Raw genomic sequence first — 26,728 nt, 5'->3', positions numbered from 1 at the left:
TAATTATGAACAGAAGTATTAGTTACATTACTGTAAAACTACTACTACTGAGAGGTTTTTTTTCCAATTTTTATTTAACTTTCAGTTGTTCAGTAATCAGATTGCTTAGTATATCCATGTAGAGTCATAAGATATCTTGTCTAAATGTTTTGAAATATATAGTATGAAATAAACCAATGCTTCTATCTAATTAAGTATGTAAGTTAATTCTCTGTGTCTCACTAGAATAAGTGGGCCTATAGCTGTTTTTGAAGTTCACACACAAGTACATGTTTTACTGGATTCGATTTCTAGTCTTCAGATCTTGTCATAATTAAACTCTTTGCTTTGTGAGTAAATGCAGAGGTTGGTATAGGACCAGTGAAAAGAACGAATTTGAATATTGATATTCTTCATGTTGCCTTAGAGATTAGGTCCACTAAACTTACTTGAAGAGAACTTATTTTCCTGGAGCAACTTAATTTATATATATATACACACCACACACACACCCCTATATCTATCATATCTTCTGTGTACTTCAATACAGATAGCTAATTTGTGGATGAATACAGTTCAAATTGCTGTACTCATTTTGTGCATGTCTTGCAAGATACTTTATGCAGAGTGCCTCTGGACATAGTTACACAGCAAAGTATGGGGGTGGTATAGCACAGATGGGCACGGTTATGTTAATTCTAATTCTAAGTTTGGAATTGACCTGGTTTGGTGGGCAATAGCAATGAAGGGGTAGTGGCATGGTGTGCAGCACAGAGTAGCATCAGGCTTCTGGAGACCTGGTATTTATAACCTCAGTGAAAACAACACACCTATACTACCGTTGTTATTCATGTTACATCGGTGAAGGCTAATAGGAGTGTACTGATCTGATCATGATCTCATCTTTGTTTACAGCATAGCGATATCCATTGATCCTTAGGATCTACCAGAGTGTGTCGTCTTGCAGGATTCAAGCTTTGATTTCACCAACAAGGATTTCAGTACCTTGGCTGGTGAAGCTGTGATGTGATGTTTCTTGAGGAAACTATTTTGCTTAATCTAATTTGCATGAAAATTGTACTTTGGTCTTCTCTTTTAGAGCATGTTGCTTTAGGAATAATTGTAATTTTTCTAAGGCATAGTGCTTTGTTAGAAATGTGCTCTTTAAAGAAAACCAGATCAATTTTCAGTATAGTTCCAGGAGCGGGTAAGATCATTCAGACACCAGTAATATATAGACTTCAATTCCTTGTAATTTGTTGAACTTCCATGTTAGCTTTTCCAATTTTACTGATTTTTGTAAGGACACACTGAACAAGCTTTACTTACACCTCTTCTGCAAGCTCTTAAGTATGGCATTTTCCCGCTGAACTCAGAGTGAAGGGAACTCAGGGGAAACTGAATTATTTGTGAAAAAGAATAAAGAAAAACTGTGTTTCTACTATTTATTTCTACTTATTTGATTATGAGTACAAATGTAGTTTAGGTTTCCATTTGTCATCTGTCTTTCTGCTCTCAAATGCATGGGAACTTTTCTAGATTGCTGCTCTTTAACTCCATTTGGTAGCTCTTTCAAGGTATCTAAATTATGCAAATGCAAACTGTGTAAAGACAAAATAATACATATTTTGCATAGGCCTTAGATTATGCTTTCTTATGGATCTAGTTCCTGTTCAGAAATCATCATCAGGCTCTTTCAGTTGTGTAGAGATACATATTAAAAATGTGTAGTACATCAGTGATGTCTTGAAAAAATCTGTTACATGTTCCCCCCTCCTTTTTTTTCTTCTTACAGTAATTCCATCAAGCTAGTGAATCTGTGCTCTATATTTATCAGCACATGGCTGACAGCAGCTGGGTTCATACATTTGGTAAGTATATTTGAAAATACTTCATTGTTTTTTTTTTCATGGATCGTCTGCTACTATATTACCTGAAATTACCTTGCTCCAGATAATCCCTTAACGCATCTACAGAGTACAATAAAAAAGACATCACAGCTGCCTGACTTTTCAGTCTTCTACTCAAAACTAATTCTGAATAGTAAGTAATATTCACATCATTAACCTCTATATGTAGGCTTAGCAATAGTTAAATATGTCTGAGACTTGAACTGATGTAACTTCTTCAGCGATTACAATTTACCAGTAGGTGGCGATGTTTCCTTAATAACTGCCACGAGCCCTACTTGGAAGGGGTTCATAGAGCATGAAATAATAATGACGACCTGGGAAATCAGTGGTTTTGCCAGAAAAAGCAGTACTGTGTTTCCACAGGAAGTAATGAGTTTACTAACATTCAGAGTAGCAATCTTCAGAGGTTATTTTCTTATTTCTTGTTTTTAAATTTCAAAACTTTTGATGTGTCTGTTAGTCACTAATAACATATGGTTTTTTCTTGCACATCATACACAAACACAAAATCTGTTTATTTGAAACACCTGACAAACTTAAGATATTTAATAAAGAAGTATATACGATTTTATGATGATATATATGTATATGTATGGTATATATATATGTCAATTGTATATTTCAGACATTTTAAACTAATGGCTTTTACTGCTATATTTGGTAAATATAATTAAATATGGTTAAATATAAATATAATTAATATGGTTAAGTGTTCATCCTTTAAGTACATTTTATGATCAACTTAAAATCAGGAAAATACCAGATTGTTAGTGGTAACAAGCTATTCAGCAATGGCTTTGGAGTAATATTCCAATTTCAATGATACTAGTGTTAATCCAGCGTAATTTAATTAACTTCATTTGAATTACCCTTAACTACATTCAGATACATAAGATTAAATTCAGAACATTTATCTTTTTGTTATGCCATTTGATTTCCACCCTGTGGAAAAAAAAAAAAAGAGCTGTAAGAACTGTAAGGCTATAATTAGGACAGAATTAGGTCCTGTATTTGTTCAGATTAAAACACAGGAAAGAATATAGAGTTCACCAGATAGATAAAAACAAATAACATCAATAGAGCTAATTTATGGTACTACTTTATTAATTCATTCTGTGTTTTCTTGTACATTGTAGGTGGAGAACTCAGGGGATCCATGGGAAAATTTCCAAAATAACCAACCGCTTACATATTGGGAATGTGTTTATTTACTAATGGTTACTATGTCCACTGTTGGTTATGGAGATGTTTATGCAAAAACAACCCTTGGTCGCCTTTTCATGGTCTTCTTCATCCTTGGGGGATTGGTAAAAACTTTTTTATCATCATCATATAGCTTCTTACCTTACTGCTTGACCCTATATATCTCAATGCTGTAATTAAATCAATAATAATTTCGGGCTTAGCTTTATGTATAGATAAATATTTTGCTGGAGCTTGTCAAATTTGTGATTTAGTACAATTAGAAATTTTCTAATCCATTTAAGTAGTGCATGTGAATACATGAAATGTCTTAGCATTTTCGCTTAGAGTGTTAGTCCTAGCCCTTTACTTTTAAGTGATAGTGACTGTAGTGCAATTTTGAGGATGTTATTGATATTTCAAGGCAGTTTGCGGTTTCAAGAGTTTTACCCACCCTTCTGTGTTCCTTCCCAGAATTCCAACAAACACTGTGGCTTTGGACTGCCTTAAAGAGCAGCTTGCCTAATCCAGATGATGGCAAACCACATTATCTTTAATTTCAAACATCTTTTCACGTCATGTAACACAATTTTAACTCACAGTTAATCACATGAAGTGTGGCCATAACCAGTATCCCTGTATGTCAGCAAATTCTGGTGTTCTTTGTCCTCTGTGCACAACACTGAACTTACTAATTGTCTTATGTCAAGTTTCCTGTTATTTATCAATGCTAGCAATATTATAGCACCTGTAGCCATATTATTTTTTAAAACAATAGAGTTTATTTTAATATTTACACTGTGCAAGGTAAGTGCTTTACAGACCACTCACAATATGTTATGTATATACATACATGTATGTACTGTTATGTTCCACCCATATATTGATTTCATATATACATACACCTTACAGAGGTATGTATATAATAAATACATTTTGAATGCTATATGTGTAACATGCACAGATATATATATATATATGAATATATATATGATTGTAAATACATATTCATTCCCATCTCTAAGATATGGTTGTTGTCATATGAATGCAGAGACCATGTCAACTGTCAGTAGCTCTTCAAAGTATCCAGCCACAAGGAAGATGTTTGTTGGACAAAACATGGCAGAATAATTTTTATTTTCTCCTTATAACCCTTTTTCTATCATGTGTTATTTCAAAACTTTAAAAAACAAAAACTTTTGAAAACAATTTTTTTTTTGGAGGGGGAGGTGGAGAGGGTGACACCATTTTGTTTCTTGATGGGAGGGGAATAACCCCGGATTCCGTCTTGTTTTTGTCTTCTTTTGAATCCTAACCATGGGGGGAAAAAGTCTGTCTTTTAAAATAGAAATGTAACAATAGTGATAATACTTGTTTTCATTTTTTGCAGTGGAGTTGGATAGTTTTTTTCCCCTCCCCTCTGCAGGAAGAATTAGACACAACTTTATTTTATGATTAGATACCAGTTTGAATTAATTTTGTTCTTGTTTTGTTTTGTGTGCCTATTTCTCCTATTTTGACTATTTCCTTATTTTATCAGGTGTGCGTCTTCTCCAAGACCAACTTTTACATTGAACCCTCTTGTTTTGTTTTATAAGAACTTACTTTTACATTTTTTTAAATTTTCTTTTTAAATACCTTCATAGCTCTAATTCTTTTGCATTTTCAGATCTTAAAGATATATATCTTCTGAAAATATTCATCATCCCCCTTTCTTTGGCCTGTCTTTTTAGTCTTTTCTTCTGTCTCCTATCTTCTTCTTAGGCCATGTTTGCCAGCTACGTCCCTGAAATCATAGAGTTAATAGGAAACCGCAAGAAATATGGTGGTTCCTATAGTGCGGTTAGTGGAAGAAAGTAAGTATCCCAAGAGGCTCTGCTGCCTCTGCTGCAGTAGAACACTCTCTGCATGCCATTTTCTTTTTTTTTTTTTGTGTTTTTGTTTCATGCATGTAGGCAATGTTTGCTCGCTACGTGCCAGAAATTGCTGCTCTCATCCTTAATCGGAAGAAATACGGCGGGACTTTTAACTCAACCCGAGGCAGAAAGTAAGTCAAAAAAGACCAGGTGTGGCTGTGTGACGTTCAAGAGCCCATGAAGGTGGTAATAGCTGACTCACAGCTTTAAACACTGTATACTGTGACTTCAGATATTACCACTGAAGAGTTGTCACACTATGATTAGAGACCTGGGCCATGCTATGGTACAAGTCACAACATTTTGTCCCTGCTTTAAGAGAATCTGAATATCATTAGGACTAAATTGACACAACAGGTAAATAGCTCAGCTATTGCATATGCAGGTAGCTTCTGGATCAGGGTTGTCATATCACTTCACAATTTTGGGCTTCAGTTTGTTAGATTATCATGTGGCTATCTCTTAACTAAGTTACAATAATAATTCATATGACTTTGAAATAACTCAGTTCTTTAGAAAACTGGGTTTACTGGAGCGCAAGATGAGTTTTATGTTGATCAGGTTATTCCATTACTCTAACTACATGAGAAGACTGGTACTGATGTTTCTTGTTGTCCGAATAGCATATTCAGATCTCATGCAGCTCCTATTGACTTCATTTGAATTTTACAAACACTCAAGTTTTTAGGATCTAAGACATTTTTTTAAAGTGATTGTCTCCCACGAACCCTGGACAGTCTATCCTAAGAAGAGCAAATAGTAGTTTTAGCATCAATGTAGTGCTATAAATGGACATAAAAATTATTCTGTTTGGCTGGTAGCAACAGTTGGATCTCATTAGTCCATATTAATTCATTATATTTGTAATGAAAGCCTGATTGTTTTCTTGACCAAGTTAAAACCAGCTCTTTCTGGCATTGCCAGCCTCTAGATCTACTGGGATATTGCCTTCAATGAACTAAATGTACTTGGAGATACAGTAGTTTCTCCTCTATATCCACATTAGCGTTCCTGCCTTTTGCTTCATTGCATATCACTATACCATTTGCTGCTAGAGATATATTGGCCTTAATAGATGAGTCATATAAAATCCTTTCCATAGAGCCTAAAGAAGATACTACAGACAACCTATCTAATTAATTGTCCTTACTTCAGGAATGTTTTTTTCACTTTGTTCCTTTCAAACCGTCACCTATGCCATCATCATTTTATAGACATAGATATGATTTTATCAATTGTTTCTCCTCTTAGTGGGGCAGGAACGGTTAAATGTCCTACAGGGCTAATTCTAGAGTACTGATTTACATCACTGGATAGATAAATCAAAGATGTTCCTTTAGTTGTATCTTACATGATAGGCTATTCAAGAATACTCAAGCAATTAGGTGACTCCTTCAGTACTTTTATTTTTTAAGATAGTCTCAAATGTCTGAAGTTATTTTTTACTGCAAACACTAATGCTGAAAACTTGCATCATAACTGACTTATTTAGATTAACAAAATGCCTTCATCTTCATATATTTCTGAGAGAGAGCAATATCAGTAACTTCCCAAAGTGTTTATTTCTAATAGAAGCCAACTCAGTTTCATACTAGTTTCATACTAGTTTCATACTAGTTTCATACTGGTTTTCTCAAAGACAAAAGTCTTTCAGACACAGAACTAATGCTTCTGTTTTTGAGGCTCCAAAAGTGTTATGGCAGAGGAGAATATGCTTAACAAAAATAAATTTTATATAGAGTCTTAGTCTCTCCCCTTCCATTTTGTCACTAGTACCCAGCATTGCTCAGATGTCTCTAAACTTGGACCTGATCTTCAGTCAGAACTCCACATCCTGAAAGCCTCAGCCCACATCACAGGCTTCCTGCTAGCTTTGGAGCGTGCTTCTTTTTATTTTCTCGCTTTATTTTTTTGGCTTTATTTATATGCACTATCTGTTTGTTTTTGTTCACTGTCTTCAATGCTTTTCTCTGCTGATCTCTGCTGCCCATATAACTTGTTGGTTAAAACTCAGCTCTGTCATCAGCACGCAGACTGTTCAGTTTACTTTATGCATTGTTTTCTCCTTCAAATATTAATTACTAAGTACTTTAAAGAAGTCCTTTGCTCATGTGGATCTTTCATCAGAGAATCTAAGCTTGGGAACTGCACAGTAAAAAGCCATTAGCACCCCTTGTTTGATGTTGCTTTTGCAGTCAGTAGAACAAGATTGATGAAATGTTATGTTTGGCCAAAATTTAAGTTTTCATTTGGAATTCAGTGTTGAGAGAATGGGCTGTCAGAACCAATAAGTTTTTCTTTGCTTGGGTTATGGGCATGTGGTAGTAATTAACGATATAAGGTCTTTAGTTGAGCAACCAGGCATAGATTCTGGCAGCAAACATAATGAGAAACTACAGTTGTTCTATTTCTAACGTCAGAAAGTTTCCAGTTAAAATTAAATGCATGTACAAAATGAAAGCAGCTAAATTTTGTTGAAAGATGTTGTTTCAACTCTTAAAATAGCATATGTGTATACTTCTGATTCTTTCTCCAAGATAGATAAATACATGAAGTCTGCTATGTAGCATTTCTGTATATGTTTATACGTGGCCTCATGGACTACTTCTATGGAATAACATGCTTCTATATGACAACTAAACATTAGATGGGGAGTTAAAATCAGCATATGAGTATGTATGTTTTGAGGTTTACACTACTTGACTTTACTACTAAGGAGAGCCTTGCTAAAGAATTGTAACTATTGAAGCAGCTGGAATGTGTGCATACAAACTATTTCTACTAGCTCCACTTATTAAAGACCTCCTCCCCACACCCCGGGATTTTGATTGTTCATTTCATTTTGCTTTTCAGACAAAGTTCCCAAAGGTCTCATAAACTATATAGGAATCATTGTGCCCAATAAAGAAACATATTTCTGTCTTAGGCAAGACACATAAACAGTTTGGAAACAGGAGGAGTTTATAGACAGAATGCAATTATCACTGGTTAAATTTAGTAGGGATAAAAGTCCACAGGGATTTTTTAAATTTTTAATTTAATTTTTAATTTCTGCTTTGTAATGGATTCCTGTAATGAGACCTCTTAAGGTCTTGCAGAACACAAAGCAGGAAAAGTATGAATGAATGAGTCTTACCTGTTGAATAAGCAACAGTACTCACTATTACGTGTATCGCAAAATGCATACTAATAGATCTATACAAAAGGACAGGTAGGATAATTACTCTGACATGATTACAGCCTACTGCAAAAAATATTTTAAAATTTTCCAAAAAAGGTAATAATCCTTGTCCTGAATTTCAGATTTGTAAGCACTGTGATGTGTTCCGTAGGCAAGGAGAATAGTGCTAAACAGCTGTTTTGCTACTGATCACATATCAGCTCATCAGAACACTCAGTAGTGTTTTTACTATTGTGTCCTGCTGCACCAGAATCAGATGGTCTGTAGACAAGAAAAACTGTCTTTCCAAGTTTAATTATGCTCAGAACAAACAAACAATTGTTTCTTTCTATAATCACTGCTGAACATGAGTGACTAAAGAGAAAGTCAGACTGCAATTACAAAGACAGAAAATAGTTTGATATTTCAAAAAAATAAAATTTTCAAAATAAAAATTTCAAAAAAATTATCTAAGATGTGAGTGAAAAATAAAATTCAGGCATGAGAAGCAATTAGAATGGCAAAAACTATTATTTTCTAACCTTGCTAAGAGAAATCTTAGGATAAAAATGTTGTTGCTTCCTTTATTTTCTCCATAGTTTTCTACAGTTTTTCTGTTCCATCGCATGCACAATTCAGTCACTGGTTTTCCTTCCTGTGCTTTTCCATCGATGAACTGTAGTACGTGGTTTTTACATTTTGGGGAAATACTTTTTGCAAAGTAGATATTACATACAATATTCTCTACTTTTTCTTGTTAGACAATGTTCTATTGATTTCTGTAGAAGTCACTCCATAGTCTGAGTTCTGGTTCCTATAGTAGTCCACCTATATCTATTAAGTAGAAGGAAATTGTACAGTGTATTAAATGGAACATTGGCAATTGCAGTACCTTAGTCCTGTATTTTTCTGTCAGTGACTTGTTTTTTTGGCATTGGGTAACAACGTGACTTACTTTCTCTGTGGATCTGTTGGCATATTTTTATTGTTAACAGAGTAATAACTACCTGACAGAGTTATTGTGAGACTAAATTGAGTTCTGTGTATGCTTTCTGAAGATGAGAAATGCTTTTAAAGTGCAAAGTAGACAGAAATTTAAAATGAAGGTTAACTGTTATAAATTGCTTCATAGCTCAACATTATGTCATCACACTGAAAAATGCCTGCAACATGGTTTAGGATTTATCTCACTATATGTGAAACTTACTAGATTTCTTAATAAATAAATAATGAGAACATATACTTGAAAGTAATTGTATTCAGGTTATTTCATGGGCAGATTTCTAAATACAAAATGTTCATCAGCCAACAGTGATAGAATACGAATAAATAATGTATTCTATTAAATATCACACTAGAACATACAGCCGAGTTAAACAAGTTATTGATAATTGCAGAGGCTGAGGAAATAAAAGTAAATGTTAGGTAAATTAGTGACAAACCAGCATCATCAAGAACAGATAAAGTAGTTTGTAATGTCAAAATACTGGATACAAATGGAGAAAAAAGCTAGGTGTAATGTGTTAGTGGGTGGGGAAGGATGAAAAGCTCTTATCGACTGATTACAATAATAAAAAAAGGCCTATAGATAAGGGAAGGAGAACAGTATATATTGTAAACACCAGAAAGCAGTGGAGTTTTTTTGTTTTTTGGGTTTTTTTTAACCTTTGCTTTCATCAGTTACAAATTGATATGGTATATATCTTGAGCATTAATGACATTTCCCCTTGGTCATCCATCTTCTTCTGAATAATTTTGAGACCATCAGCCAGTTCTGTATATCCTATCTGCATTTAGCTCTCCTCAATTTAGGACATTCAAATTGGCTCTGTTTAGGCTCTTTCTATAACCTTTCTGTAACACTCATGAATTAGTCCTCAGGGAATCATTTTGAAGTAAATACCATAGAAAGATGAAAAAGTGTCTGCCATGCCATCACTAATTTCATTGTATTGATTGACTATTTTTAGAATATGAGCAGTAAGCTTCCAGGTCGGTTCATTCATGCATACCTCTGGAAGGCTGGAAGAGGCAGTGATTGCTTTGGGTTTAGATGCTTTTCTTAAGTGTTCCAACGAGCATCTTAACTATGAAGTTCAGGTTTTAAGTCTTACAAGATCAGGGTTTTCTTCAAGAAATTCTTGGTTTTGATAAGTAAGATTCTGTTAATGCATTCTTTTTGTGGTCCCAGCCAAAATAGGAATTACAAAATCATCTTTTTTTTTTTTTAAGCCAAAAATTCAAGCGTTTGTTTTATTTTATTTCATTTTAAACCTTCATAATGTTATGATCTGAGATTTGGTTAAAGATACAGGTTTGCTGTACCTTTGCTAATTAATAATTAACCTTTTATTCTGCATTTACTCATGTATTTGAGGATCAAGATTTTCTTATTCAGTTGTTTTCTTTCTGTATGCATATGTTCATATGATCAGCCTGGCTTTTAATTCCATGAAGTATTTTCCAGTTGGAGACAGTAGCTTATTTTAATTTAGTCTGGACAGAGCTCTAGGAAGCAGATGAGAAAAACATTTGTAAATAGATGGACTGAAAGGGGGACTGAATACGTTAATGAATTTTTTAAGCCATTCCTCTACATTGAATTATTACCTTTTATTTCCCTGGGCTAAATTCTTTTTGCCTTTTTCGTGCAAAACTTGCATCAACTTTAATGAAAAATCTTTGTGAGGGCAGCCAGCGTAACCTGGCTTCACATGAATAGATATAGGCAGACTGGGATTATTATTATTTTATCTGTATATGTTTATATAAGTTGCTTATCTTGCCCCGATAGTAAATATTTCTGCTAAACTCTGTTAATTTTCAAAAGAAAAACATTTTTAATCATCCTGAGACAGTACTGTATTTAAGACATAAGATTAAAATTTGTATTTTAGTCCAGTCATAGTTCTTTACTGCATAAGCTATTAAAAACTCTCATTTCTCTTCTCTCATGATCTGCTCTGCTTCCCAGAGATTTCTTCAGATTTCTTAAATTTACAAGCCATAAATTAACAAATCATCAACATATCAATGGGAAGAATCATCTGTTAGAGATTCCTTCCAGAAGGAAACATGGGATTCAGTAACTAAACTTCACAGAGAAAAATAAAAACTGTGGACAGATAGATATGGTAAACAGAAAGACAAACAGATAATTTAAGTTGACAGGCCATCTTGGACTCATTAGACATTTGAAATTGATTAGAAATTAGAACAATTTTTGTAAGGCCTACCCAAATATTTTGGCAAAGGTCCATTTGCTGCAGTAATGAGAGGCATAGCTCCAAAGAAAGTGACATTAGATTATTATATTAAATAATTTGATACAATATGTAAGATATTATTTTTCAGTGGGATGAGAATGTAATACGAGAATGTGACATGGATTGCATTATGATCCCAAGGGGTGTCTCTATTTTCCATCTGCTAGCCATTCTTCTAATCCCACTATTTCAAATGAAGTTCCACTTAGTGATAAAGAAAATCTGACAAGTGTTAAGTAGACTGCCAGACAGAACTAATACGACAGAGTTTTTTCTCAATTTTGCTTGCTTATTAAAATATATCCATTGTTATGAAAGGAAGAAAGGAAATGTGGGAAATGGTATGTAACAATATTAAGACTATAAAAAAAAGTTGTATTCTAGATCTCAAATCATGTTAAATTCCTAGAACAGCAGCAGTAATGTCATATTTCTAGTTAAAAGTACAAAAATGTCAACTTTTTCCCTCTGCCTAAACTTTTGGCATCAAAATAAAGGGTTGTTTCTGTCCAAATTTTGACCCAAGAAAGACTGAATCTGGCTGATCATAGTGACTTACAATGTTCCACAAAATATACAGTTCATGATTTTCAGTGTGGACATTCCAGGAAGTGCAATGTGAGATGGCAGAAGTGCTGAATTAAACAGCAAGTTTTAGTGACTTATGGCTTTTCATTTTCACTCAGGTTCTCTTGCAGAAAATTAGTCATGACATTTAGGTGATTTTAGTGGTAAGAAATGCATGGGATCTGGTCATGGATAAAATGCTCAAAAATATGAAAGCCTTTGGTAACTCCTGCAATTCTTACAAAGGATTTAATTGTCTTTTGACTCATGAAGCATTTAAAAAAAAATGCATAAGGCAATTTTGAAAATGAATAATGGTGAGGACATAGCAAGCAACTTAGTTTTTTTTTAAAATTTAAAATATTTATTTATTTTTTAATAATTTCAGGTGATTGCAAAAGTAATAGCAGGGTGAGTTCTGCATATGATATCTACTGCACAGCTAGTACAAGAAGGAAGCTTATGATTTGGAGGGATTAGAGCAGTAGATTGAAGTCTGCCTGCAACTGAGATGCTAATGTTAGATGTGTGGTTTACTCCTGTTGTCCTGTAAGCCTTCTAGCATGCTCTCCTTGTGCATGTCACAGCATTTAACTGTTTCTACTTCTACTTACGCTAAATTGTGAACCTTTTATGATGATATAGTTGTGTTTTGTCTAAATGTTGCAGCATATTATATGAAAGCCAAAATACTCTAGGTGGAGATGATAATGCTACTATCAAGAGTGAATGAAAGGATGACTATTCATCCCTTGCTTTAAGCTACAGTAGAAGCCTCTTATGTAATGCACACCTTGGGGGAAACAAATCACTGTGTATTCTTTTTCTTATTGCAGTTTCATAGGTATTCACCATGCTAGAGATATTAAGTTTTATTTCTTAACTTGCTTTAAATATAAGCAATGTACAATTCCTTAGATCATAAAAGGGTAAGATAAACTCATTTAGCCGTAACTCAGCAAGGAAGCTGAAATAAATAAAACTCATATTGAATCATTTATGGTAGCACACTATGGCAAACAGACTTAGATGCAAGCTCACATGCAATTTAAACAAAGGAGCGTGCCATTTATCCAAGGTTACAGTCACTGAAAGACACTCCATTCAGCCTGTTGTTCCCTAGTAAGAGTCTCACTTAAGTGGGCATAACATATTTGAGGATCAGCATAAATGAATTCTTCTATATTAAAAAAATATTCTGTCTGGTTCAAGAACACTTTCCTATGTTTAAAGATTGTTAGTGACAAACACCGCTGATATTCACTATGCAAAACTGAAACCTGGAGATATATATACATATATGTGTGTGTGTGTGAAAATATGATCTGCTGTATTTTAGTAGCACTCATAATTCACAGCTAATCAATCAGCATCTTATATGTAGCTGTACATTTATCATGCACATAAAAGTTTTGAGTTTGAAATAATTCCTTTTGGTTCTTAATTTTACATAGATATATTGATCATGAAATTAATATCTGCATCGGAGTTAACTTTTCAAATAAGTGATGTTAACTTTTTCCATTTATTTTAATCTGATATATGATCCAGTGCAGTTCCACTGATCTGTACTGTATAGCATATACTGAATGTAGCTTTTTACACTTTGAATGTTTTCTGATATTAACTAATTCCTTTTTCTTCACTCACAATATAAAGAAGAGTCCAAAGAGTGTGATACCTGTTGGAAAGAACTGATAGTTTCTGTCAGAATTAATCACTGCAGCTTCAGTGCAAGTTGCACAGGCTCAGTCTAGTTCCTAAACAGTCGGCAGCTGAAGCTATCAGGTCCAAACTACAGAAATTAAAGGCGTCTCAGACATGTCCTCACATACAGCAATCACATCTTCAGTCACAGTGTAGTCATACTCTTAAACTTTTATATAGTTAAAAATGATACATATTTGAAAAATCAGTGCCTTTGGCTTTGACACTTTGGAAATTTTAATTCCTCAGCAGTAGAGAAAGCATGTTTTTAGAGGAGAAAGAAAGACCTGGTAACATTCATAGGTATAAGAATTGCTTAATATTGTTTTTTATGGGGGGTGGAACATTATCTACTGTATCAACTTCTCAGATGTGATGGATCACTTTACCAGTATCTTTCACAAGTGTATACATAAATATTTCAAGGAGAAAAGTTGGTATCTGTGTTGAATAGAAAAGACTGTGACTAACAATGCTTTTGAAAAAGTACATTGAGAAAGTGATGCTCATATCTACAGTAAAAAAAAATTGTAAGCACTGAGGGCATGAAAGTAGCTCTCTGTCAAACCACTTGTGGAGAACAGTAGACATTACATTCTCTGAGCAGTAATCAACTTTGTGTATAAGTGAACTCTGTGTCAAAACATGGAAAATGCTTTGAAATAATTTGGAATCCAAAGGCTCATCTTTTCTATCACATTCTTGTCAAAAGGAAAGCTCAGATTGGAAAAGATTGTGATGAGACTCTTAATACAAGAAGAAATAAATTTTGGAGACTGTCTTCCACAAAGATGTTCTCCATTCTCTCAGATTTTGTCCACTAAAAGGGACCAATAACTTATTGTAGCCATTACCTGTTATTTTAAATGATGCAGCAATCCCAAGGACATCTTGCCTAGACCAACAAGAAACAGGACAGATTGAGATTGAACCAGAGAAGGTGTTCTCTTGATTGCCTCTCTTCCTCTCTAGACATGTATTCACTATTATGGGTACTAGCCAGTCAAAATCCAATCAAAATACGTTAAGGTGGGAAACTAGACACAAAGGGAAGTGTACATTGTTTTTTCAAGACTACCTTGTTTCCCCAAACTGTCAGATATTCAAAAGTATTTGATGTGATGATATTCACCACATCATCAAACATTTTGAGTCTGGATCCCTGTAAGTAATTGGATATTAAAGGTAGTGTTGCTAATGATTCAGTCATCATATAGAGGGACATCAATATTTCCAGCTAATCGAATTTTCAGGGTAATTATACAATGCTTATTGATGCTAGCTAGGCTATTGGTGCTGTCCTACGCAAGACTTACAATATGTGAGTTAGCAGTTGTCTGTTTTAACAAAGTGACAGTGCATGACACAATGTGAAAAATGTGAAGCATACATGGAAAAGAGCCTGTGTAGCTTTATGGTAAAACTTTGTATTTAGGTTGTACTGAATGAAGTTCAACCGAACAAGACTGACTTTAAATTTAAAAGTAATTCCTATAGCTATAGCAGTGGAGGTGCTTTAACTTACTTCAGAAGGTAATACTTTCTGGTCAGGAGATTGGGCACTACTGCAGATGGGAGAGTATAATGAAAATATACTTTCTAACAAACAAGTGAAGGAGAATGAAAGTAAAAAAAAAACCCTTTACATGCGTGCAATAAAAATCAGTTAAGCTGGAATATAAAAGTATCAGCATATAGTGTTTTTAAAAAATAGCATTTGAGCTTTGGCTGTCAGGAGGTAGGGTATTGTATACCAGAGCCATATCTATGGAGAATGAGTTAGTGAATGTTTCAACAGCAGCTTGGAAGTTGCCATTATGTTTGGTACAGTTGTATTTCCTTTTTAGTTCTGATTGCATTAACATGTAGTGTATAAACCTGTTCTGGAAGCCCTGATGCAGGCAAAATTGGGCAGGACTGCCACTTTTGATTCAAAATAATGTCAGCCATGTTGCTATCTCCCTATACATCTTTCATTTGTCTCCTTTGTATTGGAGGCTTTCTAGGGCCTGATTTGGGAATCAGACACATAGAGTGAATAGAGAGTTTACAGGTGAATTTTTAAAAAAAGTCACGTTTTGATTTCACAGCATTTTATGCCCTTTCCTCACAGATACTAGTGACTAATGTAAGAAGGCAAGTTTGGAAGTAAAACTTTTTAGTGTCATATCCACTACAGTTACTATAGTGTGCCCAAGTAGCTCATTTTTGTCCAGAGGTGTCCATTTTAGATAAGTGGTTCTCAAAGGAATCTTTGCAATTTTCATATATGCAATACACGGCCAAGTTTTTTGATGGTTAAAATATTATACATGTTGTTATAGTTATTTGAAAGTCTCACTATATGCATTGGCTAAATATGTAGTCTTTAGAAGTCCGTCCTTGGGTCCAAGTCTTCTGTGAAGGAAGAGAAAAACGTGAAACTATGACTCTGTAACACCTATTACTGTATCTATATTAATCTGAGAGGGGATATTATATTAAAATAATGTACATATTTAACTGAATGATAACAGAGAGGAACATAAGTACGTGTGTAAAATCTTCACTTAATTGAACTGAATTAATAGAATCTTGAGTAAGTTATGTAAGTCATCAAAAGCCTAAGCAGCTAGAAATGTAGTGTAGTCTGGTATATTTAAAGAAGGCATTCCATTAGTCTAATAGATAAACAAGGAGACCGTGTGCACAGTTTCCATTGAGATTTATTGACTTTTATTAGTAAGACAAAGTGACTGAGATGCATCCTTTGATGAAAACCAGGCAGACTTTATAAGAACCAGTAACAATAGATTTCAACCCCAGCAGCCTGCTACTAATATACAAAGAAAGAAGAATTTGGATGGTCAGTAGATGAGGGCATGATCAGAATACTGAGCAGGAAGACAGTAAAGAGATTTGAGCATATGTATTTGGTATAAATATTACAGTCTTATAGAGACATCTAGACCAATATATGCCACACTTCATTTAGTTACTTGACAAGTGAACACCATGTATCCCGCTGAATACTGAACAGAATTTTCTATTTATTACCTTTGATTTGTTATGACAGACTAGTTAGAGTGATTTTTTCAAGTTCTTTATACTTGTTCCAACAAAATGGCTATAATTTCTTTCAAAATAAACAGACAAAAGATTTGTCTTTGGTATTGTGTCCTCTGGAGGAAGAACACTGTAAAGATCCTTTTTGAAGAATCCTGTTCACAATGGATCTGTTTTCATTTACAGTGCAATTTACATGGATTAAGTATATGTTCTCAATTATCTCATGTCAGAATTCTAGCTGTTTTAGCTTTTGCTTATTTCTTTTTTTCTTCCTGAAACTGTTTGTGTTTATGGTGGCTAGGAACCTATTATCAGCATTTTTGCTTACTTGATAAAGAGCCAGGGCCTCTTTAGAAGAAGATGTATCACTTGATCCTTGAGTGAAAAAAACCATTTAGGTACTGCAGAGAATTTCACCAGTGTAGAAATATTTCTTCAGGTAACTGTTAACTACTAATTTTCTGTATTTTGTCCCTGTAATTTTGAGACTGATAAGTGGATGTGAGAAAGTATGGATCAGTCTGTCTATATTGTTTGATAGACTATGAGTCCAGATAAGCTTTGGATTCTCTGTAAAAGGATTCTTTTTGCAGGATCACAGTCTTGTGTGATGCAGATTTTGGCACTGGTCTATTAAACCAATTTCACCACTGATACAGTACCACTGAGAGCTATAGCTTTACTGAAACCTTTGTTCTCCTGAATATTTGTCAGCAATAAAAATGTCTACTTCCCTGATATTCAGTACTGTAAAGGAATGCCCAAATTTCGTTTATTTTTTTAATAAAAAATTTGGAATATCATACTAAATCAGGCTGATATTATATTACTTCTGAAGTTTTTCTAAACAAAAGCTTAGTGCTGAGGTTAGCCATTTCTGTTGACCCAAAATTATTAATACAGTATTTTACTACAAGCCAACTGTAGCTGAAAGCAGAAGATATCCAATATGTTGGCTTTACTTTAAACTCTTAGTGTGTGGAAAAAATGGGTGGGGCATGGGAAGGGAATGATTATTGGCACAAATAGAGGAAGTTATAGATCTTTAGATCATATACAGGACAGATTGGAGCAATATAAGCTCTCCAAGTTTTCTAAGATAATGTATCTAATAACTGTCTCCGGGCAAGTAGGAAATCTGTTTTCAGTTTCTCCCACTTCTAAGCAAAAATATAATTTACGTTAAAAGGAGATTTTTGTGGGAGTTCTCAACCAAAAATTAATGGGAGTTTCTCATCGGAAAATATTGGTTGAAAACCAGGAGATTTTTGTCACAATCGCTGCTATATAAGAATAGCAAGGACATGAAGATAGATAATGTCCAGCCCAAAATCAGAGTGCTAAAGTGAAAACATGGTGCAGATGCCTTCTGAAACTTCCAGAAGAATCAGTCCTTATGCTCAAATGTGAGACTACTTGACAGGCAAATGTTTTTCTTTTCACCAGAGCACACTGGTATGAAACCCTATTGAATGAGAGTGGTAGCAGGGTTGAGTAATTGTACCAAATGCATCTGCTTTGAGCATGAGGTGTTTGGACTAGATGACCTCCAGAGGTCTCTTCCATCCTGAATTATCCTGTAATCCTATGATCCAATGAACATTTCTACTGTAGTAGAATAACTTGGGTTGTGGGTTGCAACCTCTATCTGGCTTACAGTTTTGCTCTAAGTTTACATGTATTTTATAAAATGTGGATTCCTACTAATGACTGAAAAAAGCCTAATGAATTGACAATTTCCAGGATGGATTTAACTTTTCTGCACAGGAATACAGTATACCACAGCGGCATTCAAGAAAAGACCCTGCTAAATCTAACAGCAAAGGAATTGTGCAAAATGTTTGCTTACAAGCAGAAAGATTGCCGTTATTAAAAATAATCATCTAAGACAGAAAGTTCAATTCCTAGTTATGAATAGGTGGAAACATTTGAAGAACATTTTCCCCATAATTTTAAATCAATCCTCTTAGAGAACCTGTATGAACAGTGTGGGGAACAGAATCAAATATTTTTTAGCCATTATTTATCATTTTCTTGGGCCTTTGCAGTTCTCAATGCTAGCTGGGTTTACACTCAAGAATAGCACTGAATACCACAGGACAGAAACCCTAGATATATTAGTGTAGTGTGTCTGACTCAGTCTGCTCAGAATTTAGATCTGGTAAAGTAGCTGAATTTAAACATTTCTTCAGAATCAGAACTTTCTTGAAGTTTTCTAGTTACGTTAATGTACTGGATAAAGATTATCCATCTATTACTCGGTAGGATGAATTTTTTAGGGAATTGACTTTGGTGTTTTAGTGATGGTACTTTACACCTCCCAGAGTAAATATCGACTATCGTAAACATTAACACTTTTTTCTCTGTTCAGTAATTCTCCTTGTACATCTAAGAAAGGATTATTGTCTAAACTTTCTCCTCAGATGACTTGGAGAAATAGCAATGCAAGAGAGATATGGCTTAGTCAGCCATGATAATCTAGTGCTTGAAATTATATTTTACCCTTCTGTGTTGAAGATCTTTATCCTCTGACCTAGTTGAATGTGCAGTAGCACATACATAGATAGTATATGCAGCTCAGGGGATTGACCACTGGGGAAACTGAGGAAGAGTGCTTCTGAAGGGTATGCTTTTGTCTAGGACAGAGGCTGCTACAAACTCTACAAACTAAGATTCAAAGGTCCCACAGAAAAGCCTTTAAGGACCCTTTGCAAGAAAAAGGGATGAACTAATATATGTTATGTCTTATTTTCTAGTATTGCGTTTGTCACCTCATAAAAGAGGAAAGCTTTAAGCTAGTGATTTTTTGAAGAGTTTACAGTCTGAGAACTCAGTGCTTTGTACACTTATTGCACCAAAAATCTTAGGTTAAAATTTGGCAAAAACTTGTTGAAGCCAAAGCAGACACTCTGGAGAGCTAGTTTAGCAATAGAAGTTCATAGTATTGAATTCTAAGTTAAATACAGAACAGTGTGATCAGAATCTCTTAAACATTTAAAAAGCATGGAAAAAAACCATTGAAGTTTTTGATTGTTGCTACTTCTAAAACTATGTGGGATTCTAAAACAAGAGGCTTGGTGCTGCCACTAAGAGGTAATACAAAAGAAGCATTCAGGATGATCATATTCCTAAATACAGCTTTAAGCCTCTGTACTATACTATTTATGAAAGTGGTAATAGTAGAAGTATCATAAAGTGTGCTGGATTAGTGTCAGATTTTACTCTGTTTTGCTTTCCTAGCGACCACCTGAACCACTGCAAAAATAACAGTACGTGATGGTGATATTATTAACTGCATGATGCATATTATTGATTTATTCTTTGTTCTGCACCATTACCCCTTTACCAATGCATTCTCTGCATTTTTCTCACGTACTTAGTCAAGAACCAAATTATGAAGCAAGAACAGGCTCCTATAATAGCCCCTAATGGAACCATACATAAGCAATTATTGCTGCCACCTATTATTTGTTGCTTCCAGCCAATGAGGTTTCTGCAGTACTGGATTGTCCACAGAACAATTATGAAGTAGGTGAGACTTGGACAGTCTAATTTTTACCCTTGAAATTAATTTGCTTCATATTTGGCTACTCAAGTGCTGAATAGATTTGCAAAATTGTTTCTTTGTAGCATTTGTGCATTGTAACTGTAATGAAGTTGACTTTCTGTTAGTTCAGAAATTGCATCTATACCACCTTGTCCCTCCTCCTGATGGCTGCAAGTGGCGTGATAATTGGAAATGTTAACAATAGGCATATCGTCAAAATCATCATCTGTCATAAACTGATGACAGTAATGGAAACTGTGGTAGAGTTTATTCCATGAAGAAAATTGTGAGACAGGGTAGGGTATTCTGATAACAAATTCTTGGACTTTGCTTTACAATAATAAAGGAACAATGATCCATTAAGTCGGGAAGAATGCAGTTTCCCAGGCCTTTTCTTCAGCCTCTAAGAACTGAAGTTGTAGAATTCAAGAGGTGTATGTAGGTGTATATTCCGCTTCTGTGTTATATGGTTGGATTCTTCTACTGACCATTAATGGAAAAATGTGGAGCGGAAGGAACCTTTGCAATGCACCATCTGTATCACCAAACTTGGATTCTCTAGGCAATCCATTGCAATGGGGCATTAAATAATGATTTCTTATTGTAAAGAATGTTCACCATAGGTGGTGAGGTAGGAAAAACAGATTTCTCTTTTACCGCTCATGGCCTATAAAGTAGCAAACTTTGTGCTGTCTTCACTGGCTTAACTGTCTGCTTTCAACTATGGAAAAATGTGGAATAATTTCAGGGGGATTTGCTGTTTTGTTATGTGATAAGCAATGTGTCATAAACAAAAATGTAAACAGTAAATCTCAGTAGATGAGGTAGAGTTGTGGAGAAAGATGTGTAAAATAGAGAAATATGACTTTGAAAGGGACTGGTTAATACCACATCTAAACATACAAATAAAAAATGCCACTTACTGTTAAATATAATACTATTTGGCCAAATGGTTTGTTTATAATAGTCTTTACAGGTGAGAGAGTATATGTATTTGCAGTTGCAAAGCACCTTTTGGAATTGATGCATTCCTTTTCTGACTTCATGAAATAGGTGCTAGAGAAAAATCAAGAAGAGACTAATACTCTTTTGGGAACAATAAATTACCATTTCCATCTTTGCTTTCTAGCTTGTTTGTTCTACCTTTGCAAGATTAACTCTGATTTTTCTGTAACAGGCACATAGTTGTCTGTGGTCACATAACACTGGAAAGTGTGTCCAACTTCCTGAAGGACTTCCTGCACAAGGATAGGGATGATGTGAACGTAGAAATTGTCTTTCTGCATAAGTGAGTAATCTTTCAAGATTCATTTTTTCAAATGTTCTTTCAACCTCTGAACAGCTATAAGATTAATGTATGCAATTACTTTTTTTAACAATATAAAGTGAATATTTTCTTTGAAAAAAGAGTTGTTTTCTGCAATTGTTTTACAAACCACTGTTAAGCCCACAAGTATGTGTATTTCAAGTTAACAGATTTCAAATCCAATTATGTCAATTGTGATACAGATAGCTAAGCAAATTTTTGAATGGCATTATGAAATAAAAGCCATTAAAATATTAATAAATAAATGTAAGAGTTTAGTGGCAAATATTTCTAGTGAAACTAGCAAAATTGGTGAAACCAGTAGTAATAGTGAAAAATGCTGTATGTCATGTGAACTTTATGCTATCTGAAAGCACTTTTTCACCCTTGATTTCACTAAGAAAAATATTGGTTTCAGATTGCAAAATATTTATATAAAGAAAAATGTAGGTACAGATGTAGTTTTAATTTAAATGATCTGGAACTTGATTGTTTACAGATCTAGTGTAAATACAAAACAAATTCCACTGTGATAATTAGCACTGTTATTTTACCCATATATATGCACCTCCATACACAGTCTCTTGAACTTTCTTCATGTGGGATTTGGGAAGGTTTCTCTTTCTTTAATCTGTTTTAAACATATTGAAAATAATTCAAACGTATTTAGCAGGAGTGTTACAAAAAAGACAGCTACTGTGTGAAATATAGTGGCACATCTGAATGAACCATTTCATTCTACTGAATTCTTGCAGTTATGCCAAAGTTCAGGGATTTATAGGTTTATATATACTATTACCAAAAAAGCAAAATGTTGGAGCACAAAGCTAGAGACACTACAAGCAAAAAGAAGAGGGAATGGCAACTTATTTTTGAAAAATGAAATTTCTGATAATAGTGACAATATTTGAGTCAAACTTTTCCTGGCAGTCCATGACCAGCTGGGGCTGGTTTAGTCATTAGCTTCTTAGGAATGCCCTTTCCAATGGTCTTTATTGCTGTAAGGTGGTTGCTGTTTGTTGCTGGTTCTTCCTTACACATGACAACATCAAATTGGCATCTCTGTAAGAGAAGCTGTTAGAAATAGCCATGTGCTTGAGAGAGATACAGTATGAAGGGTCTTTTATGATCTGGAACAGCATGCATTTAGAAGTGCTGCAAGCAGTGCTGGGTCCTTAAGGGGTTCTTTTTGTCTTTTAACCTATTTTAGTGATTTGGCATTGAACTTCGTCGTTTGATGCAACCAACTGTTTGAGAGTGGTGGGTATGCGCAGGGGATGATTGTCTGAGCAGATAGGACTGTAGTTTTCTGTGGAGAATGCCATGCAAGGACATTGTTTTCAAATGTTGACACAAATTTTTCTGAACTCATGCCTCTGTGAACGTAACAAATGATGCATATGCAGCACAGCACGATTAAGTGGGCTAGACATGCTGTAGATAAAAGTAAGAAAGTGAAAGCAGTATAGTATTTGCCTTTTAAGTACTGCACGCTGTTTCCACATCATAGGAAAAGCATCAGCAGAAATCTGAATACCTTAAGTAAATAAATAAATGGGTCATAAATAAATGAGAGAAATGGGATGGCTGATTCTGGATACTAACTTCTTGTTTGCTCTTGTTTTGTTTTCTTCCTCTTCCCAATGCAGTATCTCCCCTAACCTTGAGCTGGAAGCTCTTTTTAAACGACACTTCACTCAGGTGGAATTTTATCAGGGTTCAGTCCTTAATCCCCATGACCTGGCAAGAGTAAAGGTAACAGCTTTATTGCATCTCCTGCTAATTGTCTGTCTTAAAATACTCATTGGATTTGGAAAAACCAGAAAGCTTTTCTTCAGGAGATCGGAAAAGATTGTTTTTCCATCTCTATTAGCTGTCCTAATAAAGTATATTATTTGTCATTATAACTCTTGTTTTCCTTGTATCTTTAGACTTTCAAAACTACTGTAACACTGCAACCATAGATACATTGTCTGCCATTCTACTGAAGTCTTTATGAATTTTTCAGTGAGGTTAATTCAGGAGTCTATTTAACATTAATGTTTGATATAATAGAACATTGTCTTACTGTAATTGCTTAAAATGCTATTGTCTTACCTTCATGAGAATGATTAGAAAATAATTTTTTATCTGTCATACCCTTTTCCTCTTGCTAGAATCCTGAAAAAAAAGAAAATACAATTTGAGATATTTGGTAGCTAAAATGAGATGGTTTTATTGTCTTGAATCCTCTATGGTAAATAATTTTGTGCTCTTCAAAAGCAAGAAATTTAAAGGAAATAAAAGAAGAAGAGATGGCAAGCTGTCATATATGCAGCTTTATTTCCTGCCCGCCCACCCCTTTTATAATGAAACATGAACTAGCCACTTAAGCCAAGGAGATTTTAGTGCAATGTTAACACTTCCTGGAGCAGAAATCCTGTTGTCTGCCCCTTCTGGCTGCAGAAGTTGCTTAACCTTTTGTAGCACAACACACACTGTTTCAGTTCAGCAGAACAAAATGTTCTCATTATGACCATAAAATTGCATGTTGGTGTTTTGTGTTCTTCTCTATTCCATTCTTCTTTGTGTTGGTATTTGGTCATATACACTGAAAAATGTTTTTGTCATCTGCTTTGAGTTTACTAGGTCTAAGGCTTGTGTGTTTGAAGTCCTGTAAACAGATTAGCTCTCCTCCTCATGCTTTCTAAAAACTGGTGCTCAGATTCTAAATCATCAGTGCAGCCATCTCTTTTAGTTTCTAGTATGTTAGTACTTAAATTCCCAAACAAAACTACAGGACTTGTGGAAACATGTACTGATGTAACAGCAACTTCCTGGAGATTCAGGGGTCTAAATTTCAGTATCCAATTATGAAAGTTATGTTCATTAACACTTTCATGCCTCAACTTATACAAAGCAGTTAATGTCTGAATTACCAACCTGGTGTGAGAACCATGAGCAAGATCTAAGAAGTTGCTATGTCTATAAGAGAACTGTTATCATCACCCATATTACCTGCAAGGTCTTCTAACATTTCTGTTCAGCAGTACTGCAAACTGACATTCACATTCATGATGGAAGTGTTGGATTCCCTTATAAATTATTAATGAAATAAGATACAGAACCAAAGTTGCTATTTATGTTTGCTTTTTCTTTGGTGTCTCAGATAGAGTCAGCAGATGCGTGCCTAATCCTTGCCAATAAATACTGCGCTGACCCAGATGCTGAAGATGCCTCCAACATTATGAGGTAAACTCATTAGTTTTGAGTAGGTTTTGTGTTCTTAATTCTGATTAGCTAGCTTCTGGTGTCTAGATATTATGTCGGCTTTATATTTGCTGATCTGTTGCACTTGATCATTGCCACAATTTTTTGGGAGGGGAGGTGTTACAAGGCTGTCTCAAAAGTTCAGGGATGAGGATACCTTGAATTCTTGGCTAAACTACTTTAATTTAAGTGCTTTTGAAATAGTGTCAGAAGAGAAAATGATGAAAAGAGGAAGGAGTGGCCCAAAAATGAACTTTGAAATTAATATATTTCAGTTTGGGCCTGATGTACAGGCTTTTTATCTCATTTGCAGTATCCTTCCTTCATCAGATATATGGATTGCACTTCCTCCAAGAAATTGCATTTTAATAGTATAAACTACAAAAATGTATGCATTCAGATTTCTGCTTTTTCAGAAACTGACTTTAGAACTTCATTTACGTAGAGTAAGAGATGCCTTCTAAAAACTCTTTCAAAAGAGACATGAACCTTTCCTGTTTCTTTGTTAGAACAACTGACAGACCAAGTTAACAACACTAATTCTCCAAGAGCACCCAGAGCAGAGTCCTGCTGCATTTATTTGCCACGTGACTAGTGTTGTGTTCGTATCATGTAGTAATTTGTTAGTGTTCTCCAAGCCCACTGATAGGCACCATCTTTGGTGCCTATTACTCAATAATTCATTTTTTTTAAGACATCAGGAAAAGGATGATGTGGCCATGTGAAACACAGGCTTTAGTACTCTCAATCATTCTGTCAGCCCTAGAGTTGAAATATGCTTAACTGGACACAATCCCAATAAAAATAAGGGGAAAGGAAGTGCAGTTATGTTGCTGCAACAATGTTGTGTTGGGCTGGTGTTAACAATGGACCTGAAGGCCCCTTAATCACCTCATACCTCACTGCTCCTCAGTAACTCTGCTCCTGCAAGTAATTACACTGCTTAACGGAAGGTTACGCAGACGCTGCTTATCTGCATGTGTGTCATGATGGTAAAGATCCTTTGGTCTCCTAGTGCCATCCTCCTTTTTTACACTGAAGACCAAAAACTGGTTGTGTTCGTTTGGCACATACCACATTAGGGAGCACAAGATCTTGTCCTTGCTTTTCTTTCTACATCCTCTGAAGGATGGAGAAAGTTGGTAAGTTGGAGGGTAAGTTGGTGGATGACAAATACAGAGTTACAGTGAAGCTGAGCTGTTCCATTTTTTGAGTTCTGTTCATACAACCTTAGTTTTAATGAGATCAGTCTGCCCTTTTGAAAATTAAAATGTCAAAGATCTGTTAAAAATTCGCTAATGCTGCATTGGCCAAGTGTTATGAACCAATTTTATTGGGCTGTCAGATGTTTGCATTCTGTGAACTGAAGGTACAAGCGAAATAAAAAAAAATAAGTAGAATCACTTTCTGGAAAAAGTTCAGCGTGCGCAAGAGCTCTGGGGGCCTGTGGAAGGTGCAGGGCTTAAACATGCCTAATTCATTTTCCAAGTGCACTTTTGGGATTCAATGCAAGAAACCTTGTTTTATCTTTAACTGCATAAATACATTAAAAGTGTTCCAGTTGCAGATTATTGTGCTCTTAATAGATTCAATATGTTTAATGTAATAAAGTGCATTTAAATATGAGCTCACATTTAAATGAATTTGATTGAACAAAATTAAATGTTTAATTGAATAATTCAGTAAGAAATAGAAAATTAGTAGGAAGAGAAGCTTCGTGTTTTCTCCTTCCAAAAGATAACATAAATTAAAACAGTGCGTACGCCTCTCTGTATCAGTTTCATGCTCTAACCTTTGGTATACTTGGAAGTGCAAAACAGGCCAGCAAGATACTTCCTACAGAACACTACTGCAAACAGTTGTGACGCCTTAGTCTGATGAGATTGTT

At 34.8% G+C, this 26,728-nt stretch overlaps 1 protein-coding gene across 18 annotated transcripts in view; it reads left to right on the top strand.

Moving 5' to 3' along the window:
• The window catches only part of KCNMA1 (potassium calcium-activated channel subfamily M alpha 1), a 545,549-nt gene that overhangs the window by 367,030 nt on the left and 151,791 nt on the right, over positions 1-26,728 (top strand). For 13 of the 18 annotated variants that reach the window (XM_026056020.1, XM_026056024.1, XM_026056009.1 and 10 more), the window contains exons 7-12: positions 1,775-1,850; positions 3,029-3,199; positions 4,839-4,930; positions 21,463-21,573; positions 23,241-23,346; positions 24,740-24,822. In XM_026056020.1, coding sequence (XP_025911805.1) covers positions 1,775-1,850; positions 3,029-3,199; positions 4,839-4,930; positions 21,463-21,573; positions 23,241-23,346; positions 24,740-24,822 — 639 coding nt within the window. Of the gene's footprint in view, positions 1-1,774; positions 1,851-3,028; positions 3,200-4,838; positions 4,931-5,029; positions 5,122-21,462; positions 21,574-23,240; positions 23,347-24,739; positions 24,823-26,728 lie in introns of all 18 variants that reach the window. The other 5 variants (XM_026056027.1, XM_026056021.1, XM_026056019.1 and 2 more) reach the window with 1 other exon arrangement.

This window comes from Apteryx rowi, unplaced genomic scaffold (assembly GCF_003343035.1).
Source record: "Apteryx rowi isolate R43461 unplaced genomic scaffold, aptRow1 scaffold_129, whole genome shotgun sequence".
In the NCBI taxonomy this organism is placed as follows: Eukaryota; Metazoa; Chordata; class Aves; order Apterygiformes; family Apterygidae; genus Apteryx; species Apteryx rowi.
This window is presented reverse-complemented; position numbering and strand designations above follow the sequence as displayed.